We start from the raw sequence: 15,563 nt of genomic DNA, 5'->3' as shown, positions 1-15,563 counted from the left end.
CTGCTTTCGCTAATAACAGTGACAGTAGGTGAGGATGATGGGGGTAACAGTCCCAAAAGCCATCACCTGCTGTCGTTCGGACTTTAATACAACGCTCATCATTCTCATGATGTATCTCATGCAATCCTTATTGAAAAAATGACTAAGTATGGAATGGACAAGGCAACTGTTAGGTGGATTCATAACTGGCTTAGTGATCGGACCCAAAGAGTGGTCGTAAATGGCTGCACATCCAGTTGGAAGAATGTCTCAAGTGGGGTACCACAGGGCTCTGTCCTGGGCCCTGTATTGTTCAACATCTTTATCAATGATTTAGATGAAGGAATTGCGGGTAAACTGATTAAATTTGCTGATGACACAAAGCTAGGAGGGATAGCTAATACTAGAGAAGAGAGAGAGAGGATTCAAAAAGATATAAATAAACTGGAGAAGTGGGCAGCAACTAACAGAATGTTTTTTAACAGGGAAAAATGTAAAGTACTACATCTGGGCAATAAAAATGAAAAAAGCATATACAGAATGGGAGGAATAGGGCTAAGCAACAGCACATGTGAAAAAGACTTGGGTATACTAATAGATCACAGACTGAATAAGAGTCAACAGTGTGATGCAGCAGCAAAAAAGGCAAATGAAATTCTAGGATGTATTAACAGAAGCATACAGTCTAGATCACGTGAAGTCATTATTTCCCTCTACTCCTCTTTGGTCGGACCTCATCTGGAATATTGTGTCCAGTTTTGGGCACCACATTTTAAAAAAGACATCAACAAACTGGAGCAAGTTCAGAAAAGAGCGACCAGAATGGTGACCAGTCTGCAAACCCTGTCTTATGAGGAAAGGTTGCAGGATTTGGGAATGTTTAGTTTGCAAAAGAGAAGACTGAGAGGAGACTTAATAGCTGTCTACAAATATCTAAAGGGCTGTCACATTGTAGAAGGATCAACTTTATTCTCATTTGCACAAGGAAAGACTAGAAGCAATGGGATGAAACTGAATGGGAGGAGACACAGATTAGATATTAGAAAAAACTTTTTGACAGTTAGAGTGATCAATGAGTGGAACAAGCTGCCACGAGAAGTGGTGTGTTCTCCTTCAATGGAAGTCTTCAAACAGAGGCTGGACAGACATCTGACTGAGATGATTTAGCGAATCCTGCTTTGAGCAGGGGGTTGGACCAGATGGCCCAGGAGGTCCCTTCCAACTCTACGATTCTATGATTCTATGATTCTCCTCTGCTCGCCGGTAGAGCAGGGGAGAATGATGACAGCCAGTTTCAGCACCTGACGCCGGGGACAACTCTTACTGTAGCTCTTCTTACCCGGTGGCTGTCCGGGTGGTACTGATGCAGCACACGGGTGGCACACAGTTGCCGCATGCGTGCCAAATGTAGTACACACACGGACATAGATATCTCCGGTATCAGTTTTTCCGATACAGGAAATATACGGACGTGTGAAAGAGGCCTTAATGATATGCAGACACGGAAGCTCCTATTTCAAACACAGATCGCAAGTAGAACTGCCGGGAATTGGGATAACTGCTGATATTTCAAGATTTGGGAATTTTTAGAGATACAAATATATTAGAAAGTTGAATGTATTTATATAAGAAAATCATATACAGATTATTTTTGTACTGGACAACCACTTAAATTGGTTATACTAAGCTATAGCAACCGTCATAAACATTTTTTGACCACTATATGCATATAAAGTTTCAAAATTAAGCAAATAGTTTTAAATATACATATGCAGCATATTATGGATCTAGCGATTAATCAAATCTGTGTCTTTAAGGTCGAAAAAGACAAATTTTATACTGTCGGAGTCAGTAGTTCTACTCACTTTCATTTACTTTCTACTTCTTCATTACATTTGGCAGCTTAGTAAGAGGTAGGATGATGATTTTTTTAGTCTTTAACCATGGAGATGCATAGGTCTGGATTGTTGTTCCACTCATATTTGATATGACCGGTGTCTCACGCCTACCTACAGTATATAGTAAGTGATTGCATAGTCTAAGAGCAAAGATTCTTTCAAAGTAGACGTTTACTATAGTTGTTTCATTTACATACCATGGAATATGAGTTTGAGATCTATAACGAATTTTAGTAGAGATTAACTCATACACTTTTGGTAGGGAAGGGAAGGAGGTAGAAGTACTTACTCAAAATATTCTGCAGCAGGTGTCACTTTGTAACTGTCATTGATGTTGGAAAATCCAGAATCATTGAAGATGTTATATTTTGTTTCTGAACAGTTATCACTATTCCATGAATTGTTGCAGTGGATCCAAGGTAGTTCTGATGTGAATGAAGAGAATAGATAATATATCGCCCATGCAATGATGACATTGTAGAAAAACCCCACATATAATGATATGAGAATGACCGTATAGCCAACACCTAAAAGAAAAAAAAAAACAAAAAAAATGTTTTTTTTTACCAATTCCATATTTACACATATGCCAAAGTATTGATTTATAGTACACTATCTGGATATTTTTCCATGGTGTATATGTACTTATAAGAATATACTACCTACCTGTAAACTTTGCCTTGGGATCATTTCTACCCTTTGTTGCCCTACATAGTCAACATTCCTCAATATTCTCCCCTCCATGAAGGTCAGATTTTCGAAAGCAGTGGTCCAGTTTAAAAGAATCTAGCATATTATGTATAACTGTCAGATTCCCCAAGAAGTTTGATTTTGTGAATTTTTTTTATCAGTACTATAGTCTTGGATCTTTGTTCTAATCACTAAAACTGGATCTGCCACCAAACCACAACGCAAACTCTGTGCAATAATAAAGAGATCTCTTAGATTGTATGAGGCTGATGTGCGTACTTTGAAAACTCATGTCAGAATGGCTTTGCAATCCTGACATTAAAGTGAGCATTTTATAAGTCCAGCAAGAGCTCTGGACTAAAAGAATTATTTCAGACTGATTGTATATAAATATAATTCACAACGCTAAAATAGCATTCAGATAATAAAATTCAGACAGCCATCTAACTACTAAATTATATAGAATCCCAAAAACATTCAAGAAACAGACCCCAGTGTGACCATAACAAAGAGCACCACCCAGTGAATAAACTACCTGCTAATAAAAACATGAAGATAAGTTATTCCATGTTACCTTGTGCAGGACACGTATGGCTCAGCGTCCCCTCACCCCGACACGCGTTTTGCCGCCAGCTTCTTCTCATATATTCTTCTCAAACTCTGATCTGAGTGTCAGTTTACTGTGATCTGTTTCTCTTGTATGAAAGGATCGAATCACAGGTGCGGAGAAGATGGAGAACTTATTTTCTCCATCTTCACCATTGTCCGGGTCTGCGTAAATCAGACCGCATTCGTATGACAACTGAGTGCAGTCCAATGTTTCATACGCACCCATATATTTGAATGGGTGAGTGCGGTCCAACTTGTGAAGCCACTTGCTCTATGTTGCAATTTTTTTCACAGACCAATTAAGTTTGTAGGAAAAAAACGCAGATCTGCACCGCCTCATAGTTTAATATTCGTCCGATTGCTAGCCAATAAAACTTCAGATAGCAATCTGTGTCATACGCTCGTGTGAGCAAGCCCTAATGTGGAGTGTGTGTATCAGGAGCTGAAGGAGGCGCCAGAGCAAATGAGAGAAGTTTGGAAGCACAGACAACTGCTTCAGGGCAGCATGTAAACAGTTTTAATATTCATAATAATTTTGTAAAAATAAGGAAAAATGCATTTTACCAGGTCTTGACCATTTTTAATACATGTTGGAAAACACATTTCAGAAACCTTTCACACAGGAGGCATTAATCTAGATAATAATGTTCCAACTTTTACTCTGAAGGTTTTTTATGTTTGAGAATAATACATCTCCTTCCAAACTGACAAGGATATTCTCCGCTTGTCGAGGGATGACAATGTAACTGCGCATGCTATGCTTCCCCTTTGACTTGAATCAAAAGAGAATACATGAATAACGTGGGCGCGTCACAACATGAGGATAAACATGCTGAGCTGCAGCTTGTCCAAACAGATGAACAGCACATGCGTGATCATGTCTACCATTAGGCCGGTTTCACATTTGCGTTTAGGGCCGCAGCGTCGGCCTGCGCATGGCCGCCGCTAAGCCCTGCCCTCTGCCGCGCCTCCTCCGGTAGCTCCGCCTCCGGGCGCATGACGCTGCATGAGTCATGCGTCCCCTATCTTTTTCACTGAGGATGCAGGCCGTGCGCAGTATGCGTTTTGGCACCGCCTGAGTCCTTTTGACGGTGCGCCGACCAGCTCCAAACGCAACCTGTTGCAATTTGGTTGAGCTCGGCGCACCGTCAAAAGGACGCATGCACCGCCAAACGCATACTGTGCACGGCCTGCGTCCTCAGTGATAAAGATAGGGGACGCATGACGCATGAAGCGTCATGCGCCCGGAGGCGGAGCTACCGGAGGAGGCGCGGCAGGGGGCGGGGCATAGCGACAGCCGTGCGCAGGCCGACGCTGCGGCCCTAAACGCAAATGTGAAACCGGCCTTACTGTGTATAGTGGCTAGACACAGAAATTGGCAGTCAGAAAAAAGTCTAAGGGTTGCTACCACTGACACAACTGCAGGTTATCAGAAAACATGTACATGATTTGCATTACATTTAAATAGCAAAATCATTTATTTTCACATTTTCTGGCTTATGATTAGTAAAATTTTTGTAGGAAAACCCCCTTAAAAGTAAAATGTTTACCTTTGAATATTGGACATATCTTCCAAACTCCAGCAGCTCCTTCTCTGTTGAATTGTCCTATAGCCAATTCCATGTAAAAGAGTGGCATTCCAGCAATTATCATAAAAAACAAATATGGCACTAGAAATGCACCTGTGGGGACAAGGAATTATAGCAATATTTAAAGAAGACCTTTCACCTTCATGCATACTACAGTATATTACAGTAAGAAGATTGTAGAAATAAATAAGCATGAAATAAATTACCTTTGCAAGAATAATTACTATTATTACATAAATTATGTTATAAGAAAACCACTTTATGGGAGCAGCCATTTTGGAATTGGCAGCTCAGCATGCTGTGTTCTAATGAGACACGCCCCAAGAGGCTGGTTGCTAGGCAGCGTCTCTGATCAGCAGCAGTGTAGTAACCCTAAGCACTATTTTATATAAATGTACCATTATATAAGCACAAAACATGCATTTAAAGGGGGCTATATATGTCTATATATGTGTAGTGTATAGAGCCAGAGAAACGGCCTATCGTGCAGACACAGCATATTTTGGCCATATCCGCTTATAAAAAATAACATTTATATCTGCTGGTTAAAAACGGAGAAAGTGTGACTATATTTATTTCAATATATATATATATATATTTATATATATACAATAGCTATGAACCCATTCTACACCCGGGTGGCGGGCAATTTTATTGGTACGGTATATGGTCTCCTTATCCTGGTATGCATGGTACCTCCTTATCCATATACTGGTATTCATGGTTCCCTCACCCCACAATCCTGGCATGCATGGCACCCCCCTCATGCCTATCGTGGTAGACATGGCACCCCTCTCATCCCGATCGTGGTATGCATGGTACCCCCTCATCCCTATCGTGGTAAGCATGGTGCCCTCACCCCCCAATCCTGGTATGCATGGTCCTCTCACACTCCAGTCCTGGTATGCATGGTCCTCTCACGCCCCAATCCTGGTATGCATGGTTCTCTCACGCCCCAATCCTGGTAGGCATGGTGTCCTCACCCACCTATCCTGGTATGCATGGTCCTCTCACCCCCCCAATCGTGGTATGCATGGTGTCCTCACCCACCTATCCTGGTATGCATGGTCCTCTCACCCCCCTATCCTGGTATGCATGGTCCTCTCACCCCCAAATCCTGGTATGCATGGTGTCCTCACCCACCTATCCTGGTATGCATGGTCCTCTCACCCCCCAATCCTGGTATGCATGGTCCTCTCACCCCCCTATCCTGGTAAGCATGGTCCTCTCACCACCCAATCCTGGACTGCATGGTCCCCTCACCCCCTATCCTGTTATGCATGGTCCTCTCACCCCCCTATCCTGGTATGCATGGCCCTCTCACCACCCAATCCTGGAATGCATGGTCCCCTCACCCCCCTATCCTGGTATGCATGGTCCTCTCACCCCCCTATCCTGGTATGCATGGCCCTCTCACCCCCCCTATCCTAGTATGCATGGTCCCCTCACCCCCTCACCCCCCTATCCTGGAATGCATGGTCCCCACACCCCCCTATCCTGGTATGCATGGTCCCCTCACCCCCCCCTATCCTGGTATGCATGATGCCCTCACCCCCCCCAATCCTGGTATGCATGGTCCTCTCACCCCCAATCCTGTTATGCATGGTCCTCTCACCCCCCAATCCTGGTATGCATGGTCTTCTCACGCCCCAATCCTGTTATGTATGGTCCCCTCGTCCCCCTATCCTGGTATGCATGGTACCCTCACCCCCCAGTCCTGGTATGCATGGTCCCCTCACCCCCTTTCCTGGTATGCACTCTCACCCCCCAATCCTGGTATGCATGGTGCCCTCACCCACCTATCCTGGTATGCATGGTCCCCTCACCCCTCTATCCTGGTATGCATGGTCCTCTCACCCCTCAATCCTGATATGCATGGTCCTCTCACCCCCCTATCCTGGTATGCATGGTCCTCTCACCACCAAATCCTGGACTGCATGGTCCCCTCACCGCCCTATCCTGTTATGCATGGTCCTCTCAACCCCCCTATCCTTGTATGCATGGTCCTATCACCCACCAATCCAGGTATGCATGGTCCTATCACCCCCCAATCCTGGTATGCATGGCCCGCTCACCCCCCTAATCTGGTATGCATGGTCCTCTCACCCCCCAATCCTTTTATGTATGGTCCCCTCACCACCCTATCCTGGAATGCATGGTGCCCTCACCCCCCTATCCTGGTATGCATGGTCCCCTCACCCCCCTATCCTTGTATGCATGGTCTCCTCACCCCCCTATCCTGGTATGCATGGTCCCCTCACCCCCCTATCCTGGTATACATGGTCCTCTCACCCCCCTATCCTGGTATGCATGGTCCTCTCACCCCCCATCCTAATATGCATGGTCCCCTCACCCCCCTTTCCTGGTATACATGGTCCCCTCACCCCCCAATTCTGGTATGCATGGTCCCCTCACCCCCCATCCTAATATGCATGGTCCCCTCACCCCCCTTTCCTGGTATACATGGTCCCCTCACACTCCAATCCTGGTATACATGGTCCCCTCACCCCCCAATCCTGGTATACATGGTCCCCTCACCCCCCTATCCTGGTATGCATGGTCCCCTCACCCGCCAATCCTGGTATGCATGGTCTGCTCACTCCCCTATCCTAATATGCATGGTCCCCTCACCCCCCAATCCTGGCATGCATGGTCCTCTCACCCCCCTTTCCTGGTATATATGGTCCCCTCACCCCCCTTTCCTGGTATGCATGGTCCCCTCACCCCCCTATCCTGATATGAATCGTCCCCCTCACCCCTATTAAACTGCACACATTAAAAAAAAAAAACATGTATACTCACCTTTCTTCCCCGTGTCCAGCGCTGTCCTGTTCTGGGCGTGTTGTGGTGTCGGACTGCGTGCCTGCACAGTCCTTGCTTTCCTCCGCCATATTCTTGAAGACACACTGCATTGTGTCTTCTACAAAATGGCGGTGGTAAGCCCGGACTGCGCATGCACCGATTCCGGCGCCACAACCCGCCCTCTCCTGACGTCACATGAAGGCGCAAGACCCCGCGGCAACAGCAACACCGGCTCGGTAAGGTGTTGCAGAGATCGCAGTATGCATTCAGTGCTTACGCATTCCGCGATCTCTTGGGGGTCTGCGTCACTCTGTGGGGGATGCGTCACTCTGTCTGAAGCAAGACTGCGCAGTGCGCAGGCACGTCGCGCTTGCGCAGTCTATAGAGGCTTCAGACAGAGTGACGCTTTAGCCCGTTATATATATATATATATATATATATATATATACACTCACTGGCCACTTTATTAGGTACACCATGCTAGTAAGGGGTTGGACCCCCTTTTGCCTTCAGAACTGCCTCAATTCTTCGTGGCAGAGATTCAACAAGGTGCTGGAAGCATTCCTCAGAGATTTTGGACCATATTGACATGATGGCATCACACAGTTGGCGCAGATTTGTCGGCTGCACATCCCTGATGCGAATCTCCTGTTCCACCACATCCCAAAGATGCTCTATTGGATTGAGATCTGGTGACTGAGGAGGCCATTTGAGTACAGTGAACTCATTGTCATGTTCAAGAAACCAATCTGAGATGATTCGAGCTTTATGACATGGCGCATTATCCTGCTGAAAGTAGCCATCAGATGTTGGGTACATTGTGGTCATAAAGGGATGGACATGGTCAGCAACAATACTCAGGTAGGCTGTGGCGTTGCAACGATGCTCAATTGGTACCAAGGGGCCCAAAGAGTGCCAAGAAAAAATTCCCCACACCATGACACCACCACCACCAGCCTGAACCGTTGATACAAGGCAGGATGGATCCATGCTTTCATGTTGTTTACGCCAAATTCTGACCCTACCATCTGAATGTCGCAGCAGAAATCGAGACTCATCAGACCAGGCAACGTTTTTCCAATCTTCTACTGTCCAATTTCGATGAGCTTGTGCAAATTGTAGCCTCAGTTTCCTGTTCTTAGCTGAGAGGAGTGGTACCCAGTGTGGTCTTCTGCTGCTGTAGCCCATCTGCCTCAAAGTTCGACGCACTGTGCGTTCAGAGATGCTCTTCTGCCTACCTTGGTTGTAACGGGTGGCAATTTGAGTCACTGTTGCCTTTCTATCAGCTCGAACCAGTCTGCCCATTCTCCTCTGACCTCTGGCATCAACAAGGCATTTCCGGCCACAGAACTGCCGCTCACTGGATTTTTTTTCTTTTTCGGACCATTCTCTGTAAACCCTAGAGATGGTTGTGCGTGAAAATCCCAGTAGATCAGCAGTTTCTGAAATACTCAGACCAGCCCTTCTGGCACCAACAATCATGCCACGTTCAAAGGCACTCAAATCACCTTTCTTCCCCATACTGATGCTCGGTTTGAACTGCAGGAGATTGTCTTGACCATGTCTACATGCCTAAATGCACTGAGTTGCCGCCATGTGATTGGCTGATTAGAAATTAAGTCTTAACACACAGTTGGACAGGTGTACCTAATAAAGTGGCCAGTGAGTGTATATATATTATGGAAGCTGCCCTCCAGTGGAAATAATTTCAGCTGGGGTGCTGCCTAAATTAAATTTTTCTGTATTTGGAGGCTTTTGGATGGTTGCTTGGGAAAGTATTGTACCCACAACATCAGCTATCTTACAATATATATATATTTATATGTATACAGTAGTGATGAGTGAATCCGTGGAGGTTCAGATTTACCAGGTTCAACCAGACTTGTTTTTCTGTAAAATGGTTGTAAAATGGTTGGAGTAAGGGTTAGGGGACTGCAAGAGGAAAAAAAATGGGGGTATGAGCAGGACAACTGCCCTGCAAACAAATGTGGATAGTGAAATTACATAAAGGGATTCTGTCATCATAGTAGTCATGGTAAAATAGGAAGCAAATGAATTACAAGCATTTTAACTGCCCTCATGGAGATTGAGGCTTGCTACCACCAGTCCGGTTAAAAATATCACCCACAGAGCATGTTTTCACATTTCCTCCACAGAAGCTGATAACAAATTTCACCCACAGAGCATGTTTCCACATATCCCCCACAGAAACTGATTAAAAACTTCATACCCAGACAATGGGGAACAGTACCCCACAGGCAGGGTTGCAGAGTACACACAGTGGGTTAAAGGCACATTACTTCCACAGATATGGGTTGAAGAATACAAATAGCGGTTTTTGGCACAGTACTATCACAGATATCATAGCATAAGAATAGAAAATATGTTTAGATGTGTTAGAAGATGAGTCAGCGGTGTGCGCTGCCCTTATAGGCCAGAAATATCGGGGCTGTCACCACTGTTGGTGGGGGAGATTTCCTCTTGGTCAGACAGTAGGGGCCGCGGGGTACATAAGGAGACCTGAGTGCGGGAACGGGTCAGACTTGGCAGGAAGGCGACAGGAGATGGCTGACTTTTTCTCTGCTGCTAACACTGACAACTCCACTTTCCACAGACTCCCGTGTCCTGACCCTGAGACTTCTTGTGATGCTATTAAGTTACCGTCTATTCCAGCACTGGTGGATACCCCTGTTTTACCCGAAATACCAGACAAACTGCTTAGAGACTAATCTGAAAGTCGGCGGGCTGTTGCGGCTTGTACACATGCTCACGACTCGCATCCGGCGCCATTTCTGAGGAATCCACATAAAGGATTGTTTCCACGTTCCGGCGCACCCAAGTCAAGCAGGACTGAATCCATCAGCACTGTCGGGTGGCAGTGTTACTCGTTTCTCCGTAGCAGAGCCAGAGACTTTGTGCATCGTTTGAGATGCCACCGGGAGATTTTCGAGCCTTCCCCTTGCCAGAACTGCAACTGATAAGATGTTCTGACAGTACACTTGCCACAGGGCAGGCCAGCACCTCCAAGGCATAAAAGGCAAACTCATGCCATGTGTTCAATTTGGAGACCCAGAAGTTAAATTGGGCAGACCAATCTGTTAGTACGTGATGTGTAATATGTGATGGTATATTGATATACTGTGATACAGACATCAGATATTCTACCAGCCACCTATTATCCTGTACATAGTATGGTGTGTCTGTGCATATAATAAACTACATACAGGATCATATGTAACTAGTGCATATTACATTATGAGTGCAGACATCAGATGTTACACCAGTCACATACCCTGTGTTTACCATGTGATGTCTGTGAAAATATAATATGTGATGGAATATGATATGCTTTGATACAGACATCAGGTGGTATATACTGGATAAGATAGGATGGTATATATCAGGGGTGAGCAACTGATGTTTCATAATGGCTACATGAGAGAACGTGACTGTTGTGGAGGGCTGAATCAATAGTTTTAAATTATTCTGCTCAATATTAATATTAACTACAATATAAATAATTATATCACTTAATAATGAGCAGAATTTTATATGCTGATATTCCCTTATATGTAAGAGGCCAGACACAGCCCCCTTACATACCGTATGAGCAAACACATAGCCCCCTGTATACAGTATGAGTCCCCACACACTCTCTACATACACTAAGGCCCAACATAGCCCCTATATGCAGTATAAGCCGCGAAATACAAAATAAAAGAATGAACAGCACCTCCAAAAATCATACATTGATCTAATGCCGCTAAGACACAAATATATATAACTGAACATGATGTACTTAGTTTAACACTCTAATCAGAAAGTATAAAGCCCACTGCCACGTCACAGCAAACCTCATAGTGGGTCCTAACTTCTATCGCCTTAAAGTAGCGGCATCATGTGCTAACCACCGCTGCAGCGACAATGCACCCGTAGGGCAGATTGCAGGTTGCCTCACAGTGCGAATGCTGCAAGACTGAGTTCCCATAAGTCCAGGTTGCACCACCCCACAAGCACAGCAAAAATGTCCGCCACACAGCATTTACACCAAATGAAAGGAGCATTGTGACTCACCTTCCTCAAGCCCTCAAATGAGAGCAAATATGATAGACCCTTTTTGCAGTTTCCTGTTAATTTAAAATGTAATTAAACTTGGAACTCAGCTTGATATTGGGTAGGAAGATTTTAATGCAGTCCAGGAACAGTACATCTATTTCACAAACGTTTCGGTCACATGGCGACCTTCATCAGTGTACCGACTGCTTGTAGAAAGGGGAAATTGGAGTTTAGTGAATACCACTGCAGTGGTTCTATTGAGGGTATTGATAACCTATCACCACGGTGTAGGAAAAAATACGTGTCTGGAATACTATGGTCCAATGGACTGAGTCCTAGGAATGTTGCAGATATAGCTGCTGGTGTGGCGTAATATACAGCTATGGCAAAAATTAAGAGACCACCACATCAAATCCCTGTCATGAGCAGCCCATTCTCCAGACCTGAACCCCATTGAAAACCTCTGGAATGTAATCAAGATTAAGATGGATAGTCACAAGCCACCAAACAAAGAACTGCTTAAATTTTTGGGCCAGAAGGAGTGTGAAAGACTGGTGGCAAACATGCCAAGACGAATGAAAGCTGTTTTTAAAAATCATGGTTATTCCACAAAATATTGATTTCAGAACTCTTCCTGAGTTAAAACAATAGTATTGTTGTTTCCAAATGATTATGAACTTGTTTTCTTTGCATTATTTGTCGTATGAAAGCACTATTTTTTTAAAAATTTTGACCAATTTTCTTTGTCAGAAAAAAAATACAAAATTTATTGCTTGGAAATTCGGAGACATGTCAGAAGTTTGTAGACTAAAAGAACAATTTACATTTTACTCAAAAATATACCTATAAAGAGAAAAATCAGACAAACTGAACATTTGATAGTGGTCTCTTAATTTTTGCCAGAACTGTAGATCCGGAATCTACCAGGTATCTATTCAATGGCCAATCAGGGGTGTCCAGTGGGGATGCATGTCCTCCAAAACTGGGGTGTCTGACATACGGCAGACACCCCAATTTTGGAGGACATGCATCCCCACTGGACACCACTGAGTGGCCATTGAATAGATACCCAGTGGATTCCAATCTATATTACGCCACACCAGCAGCTATATCTGCAACATTCCAAAGACCTAGACCATCGGACCATAAGATTCCGGTCATGTATTTTTTCCTACACCATGGAGATAGGTTCTAAATACCCTCAGTAGGACTACTGGTATTAACTAAACTCCGATTTCCCCTTTCTACAAGCAGTCGGTACACTGCTGAAGGTCACCATATGACCAAAACATTTGTGAAATAGATGTACTATTCCTGGACTTCATTAAATCTTCCTACCCAATATCAAGCTGAGTGCCAAGATCAATTACATTAAACTTTCTGGTTTGGGACCCTACTTGAGCACCTGCACGGTTGTGCCACGGTTTACTATAATCCTGTTAATTTAAAATCACCTGTGCCAAATGGGAGGAGTGCACGTCCAAAAAAAGGACAGATCATGCAATATGTTAAAAAGTGAATGGACAGCACCTCCAAAAATCATACATTGATATAATGCCTATATAGTCAAAAATATGAATAAGCCCCGATAGACAGTGTGAGCCCCACATAGCCCTTATATACAATAAGATCCTTCACATAGCCTCCTATATAAAGTATGAGCCCCACATAGCCCTTATATACAATATGAGCATTCACATAGCCTCCTATATACAGTATGAGCCCCACATAGCCTCTTATATTAATTTTGAGCTCCAAACATAGCCTCTTATATACATTGTGAGCCCCCACAAAGACTCCTATATACATAATGAGCTCCCACATAATCTCTCTAAATACAAAATGAGCCCTCACATAAACTCCTATATACCGTATGTGCCCCCACATAACCTCTTATGTACAGTGTGAGGACTCGCCTAGCCTTCTATATATAGTGTGAGGCCCCACAAAGCCTCATATATATGGGTCGCCCTCACACCCAGGGCAGCGGGGTACTCTGTACCGGGCCGGTGTCAGGGGGATGTGTCACAGCAGCGGTGACCCGGTCCATGGCCCTGGGCGCCCAATATCAATGGCGGTGATAGTATAGTTTATATGGATAGTTCGTGACGCCACCCGTGGAGTTTGGCAAATAAGATGTTGAGCCAACGCTGCATGCAGATCCACTGGGACTGATGGTGTAGTGCAGAAAAGATGGTGTAGCTTCCCACAGGAGGAGCTGTAGTCCCAGGGCAGTGTAGGTGCAATGGATGAGGAGAGGCGCAGAATGGTATAGATGCTGGTACCCAGATGTAGCGGTGCTGAAGGTGTTAGCGGCGAATGAATGGAGGACACCAGGGCTTGCAGTTTCAAAGCTTTACTCACAGTTCGTGGTACCCACTGGTGCCTGCCTCTGTGCCGTGTCCTCCGGGGTAGAGACTCAATCAACCTCCCGGGCAAGTCAGGGTTCTCCTCTCCAAAACTCCGCCAACATGTGCCTTTCCTGAACGACTCCTCTATTGCGCCTTTTAGTGTGAAGAACGCCAGTACCGTAGTTCTCTGGAATTCCTCCTGTCAGATGTTCCTAGAACCTTACTTGTATGACAGACAGCTGTAGCCTCTATCGGGGACTCCTCTCAGAGTCCTGGCTCGCGAATCGTTTGCTGTTGTGTCCCAAGTCTTTGATGGGAGTAGAGCATTTACAGCCAACTACTCCACCGGTGTCTGCTGCAGAACCATAAGTGTCCATACAACCTCGGGGACCGGGCCCCGGCCTTGCGCTGAGAACCTATAGGCAGGGTTCCGCTTCCAACCCACAACTCCTCTCTGTTCTCTCTACTCCTTCGTTCCATGCTGTTCCTTCTCTCTCTTATGGAAGCTTAGGTTGCAGGTCTACGTCCTTCTCTTTCTCTTCTCTTTCCCGTGCCAGCTGGCTCAGATCACTGAGGCAGCTGCAGCACTCTTTCTAAACTAAACTCAAAGTGAACTCAAACTAACTTCAGAACTGAACTTCTCTCGCCTGACCTCCCGTCAGACTGACCTACAATTCTCCACTTTCCCCTTCTTTTATACTAACTCCACCCACCTTCCAGCACATCTCGTGTTACGAAGCAGGGTTCCACGGGTTCCACGAAGGGTGCTCTGCTACCCTCAGCCTGAAGCTGCTAGGTGGACCTACTGAACTATCCTGTGTGTGGGATGCAGGTGTTGGAGTGTGGAAAGGAGTTCCCAACTTACCTAGTTGGTGGGGCACTACACCTTAGGAGAGAAGGTGCAGTACCTCTGTGGCGACTGAGCCTCAGGGGAGCCACATATACATTGTGAGGCCCCATATAGGCTCCTATATACAATGTGTGAGGCCCCACATAGCCTCCTATAGACAGTGTAAGGACCCATGTAGCCTCTTATATGCAAGCATACATCACATATACATGTGAAAGAAAAAAACAACACATAGTCACCTTGCTTTCGTTCCCCCCAGAGGTCTGCTCTGTTACTGGTGCACAGACTCTGCACAGCAGATGAGATGTAGTGATGTCATCACATTTGCTGTGTCAGTCGCACATGCTGATTGGTGTAAGTAGGAGCTGGCGGCTCTGTCTTCCATCATTGTATTCACCATTGTCTGCATCCTGAGGAGCGGTGTTATCGGAATAGCAATTTTCAGCCCTCCGGCTGTCTTGGTCTGCTGCCTGGACTTTGTAGTTACAGTATAATATATACCAGACATGGGTAGAGATCAGATTTACTATACACACATTAACCTGTACTTAGCATCTGATGTCTGTTTACACAGTATCTAATATATAAAGCTCAATGTGGGTGTGTATGTATGTATGTATGTCCGGGATTGGCATCCGCACCGTCGCAGCTACATCCACAAAATTTGGCACAGTCACACGTCTGTACCCCGAGAGCGTCATAGGCTATGTTGTGAGGCAAAATTTTAACCCCGCGCGTT

At 45.1% G+C, this 15,563-nt stretch overlaps 1 protein-coding gene across 1 annotated transcript in view; it reads right to left on the bottom strand.

Annotated features, from left to right (window-relative positions):
• The window catches only part of LOC141084634 (sodium-dependent dopamine transporter-like), a gene marked incomplete at its 5' end in the record, with an annotated part of 212,122 nt that extends 207,264 nt beyond the window's left edge, over window positions 1-4,858 (bottom strand). The window contains 2 exons of the mRNA XM_073569461.1: window positions 2,167-2,404; window positions 4,727-4,858. Of these exons, the coding sequence (XP_073425562.1) occupies window positions 2,167-2,404; window positions 4,727-4,858 (370 nt within the window). The remainder of the gene's footprint in view (window positions 1-2,166; window positions 2,405-4,726) is intronic.
• Window positions 4,859-15,563: the final 10,705 nt, after the last annotated feature.

Source organism: Dendrobates tinctorius, unplaced genomic scaffold, assembly GCF_039654945.1.
Source record: "Dendrobates tinctorius isolate UK_male_01 unplaced genomic scaffold, ASM3965494v1 ptg000025l, whole genome shotgun sequence".
Lineage (NCBI taxonomy): Eukaryota > Metazoa > Chordata > Amphibia > Anura > Dendrobatidae > Dendrobates > Dendrobates tinctorius.
This window is presented reverse-complemented; position numbering and strand designations above follow the sequence as displayed.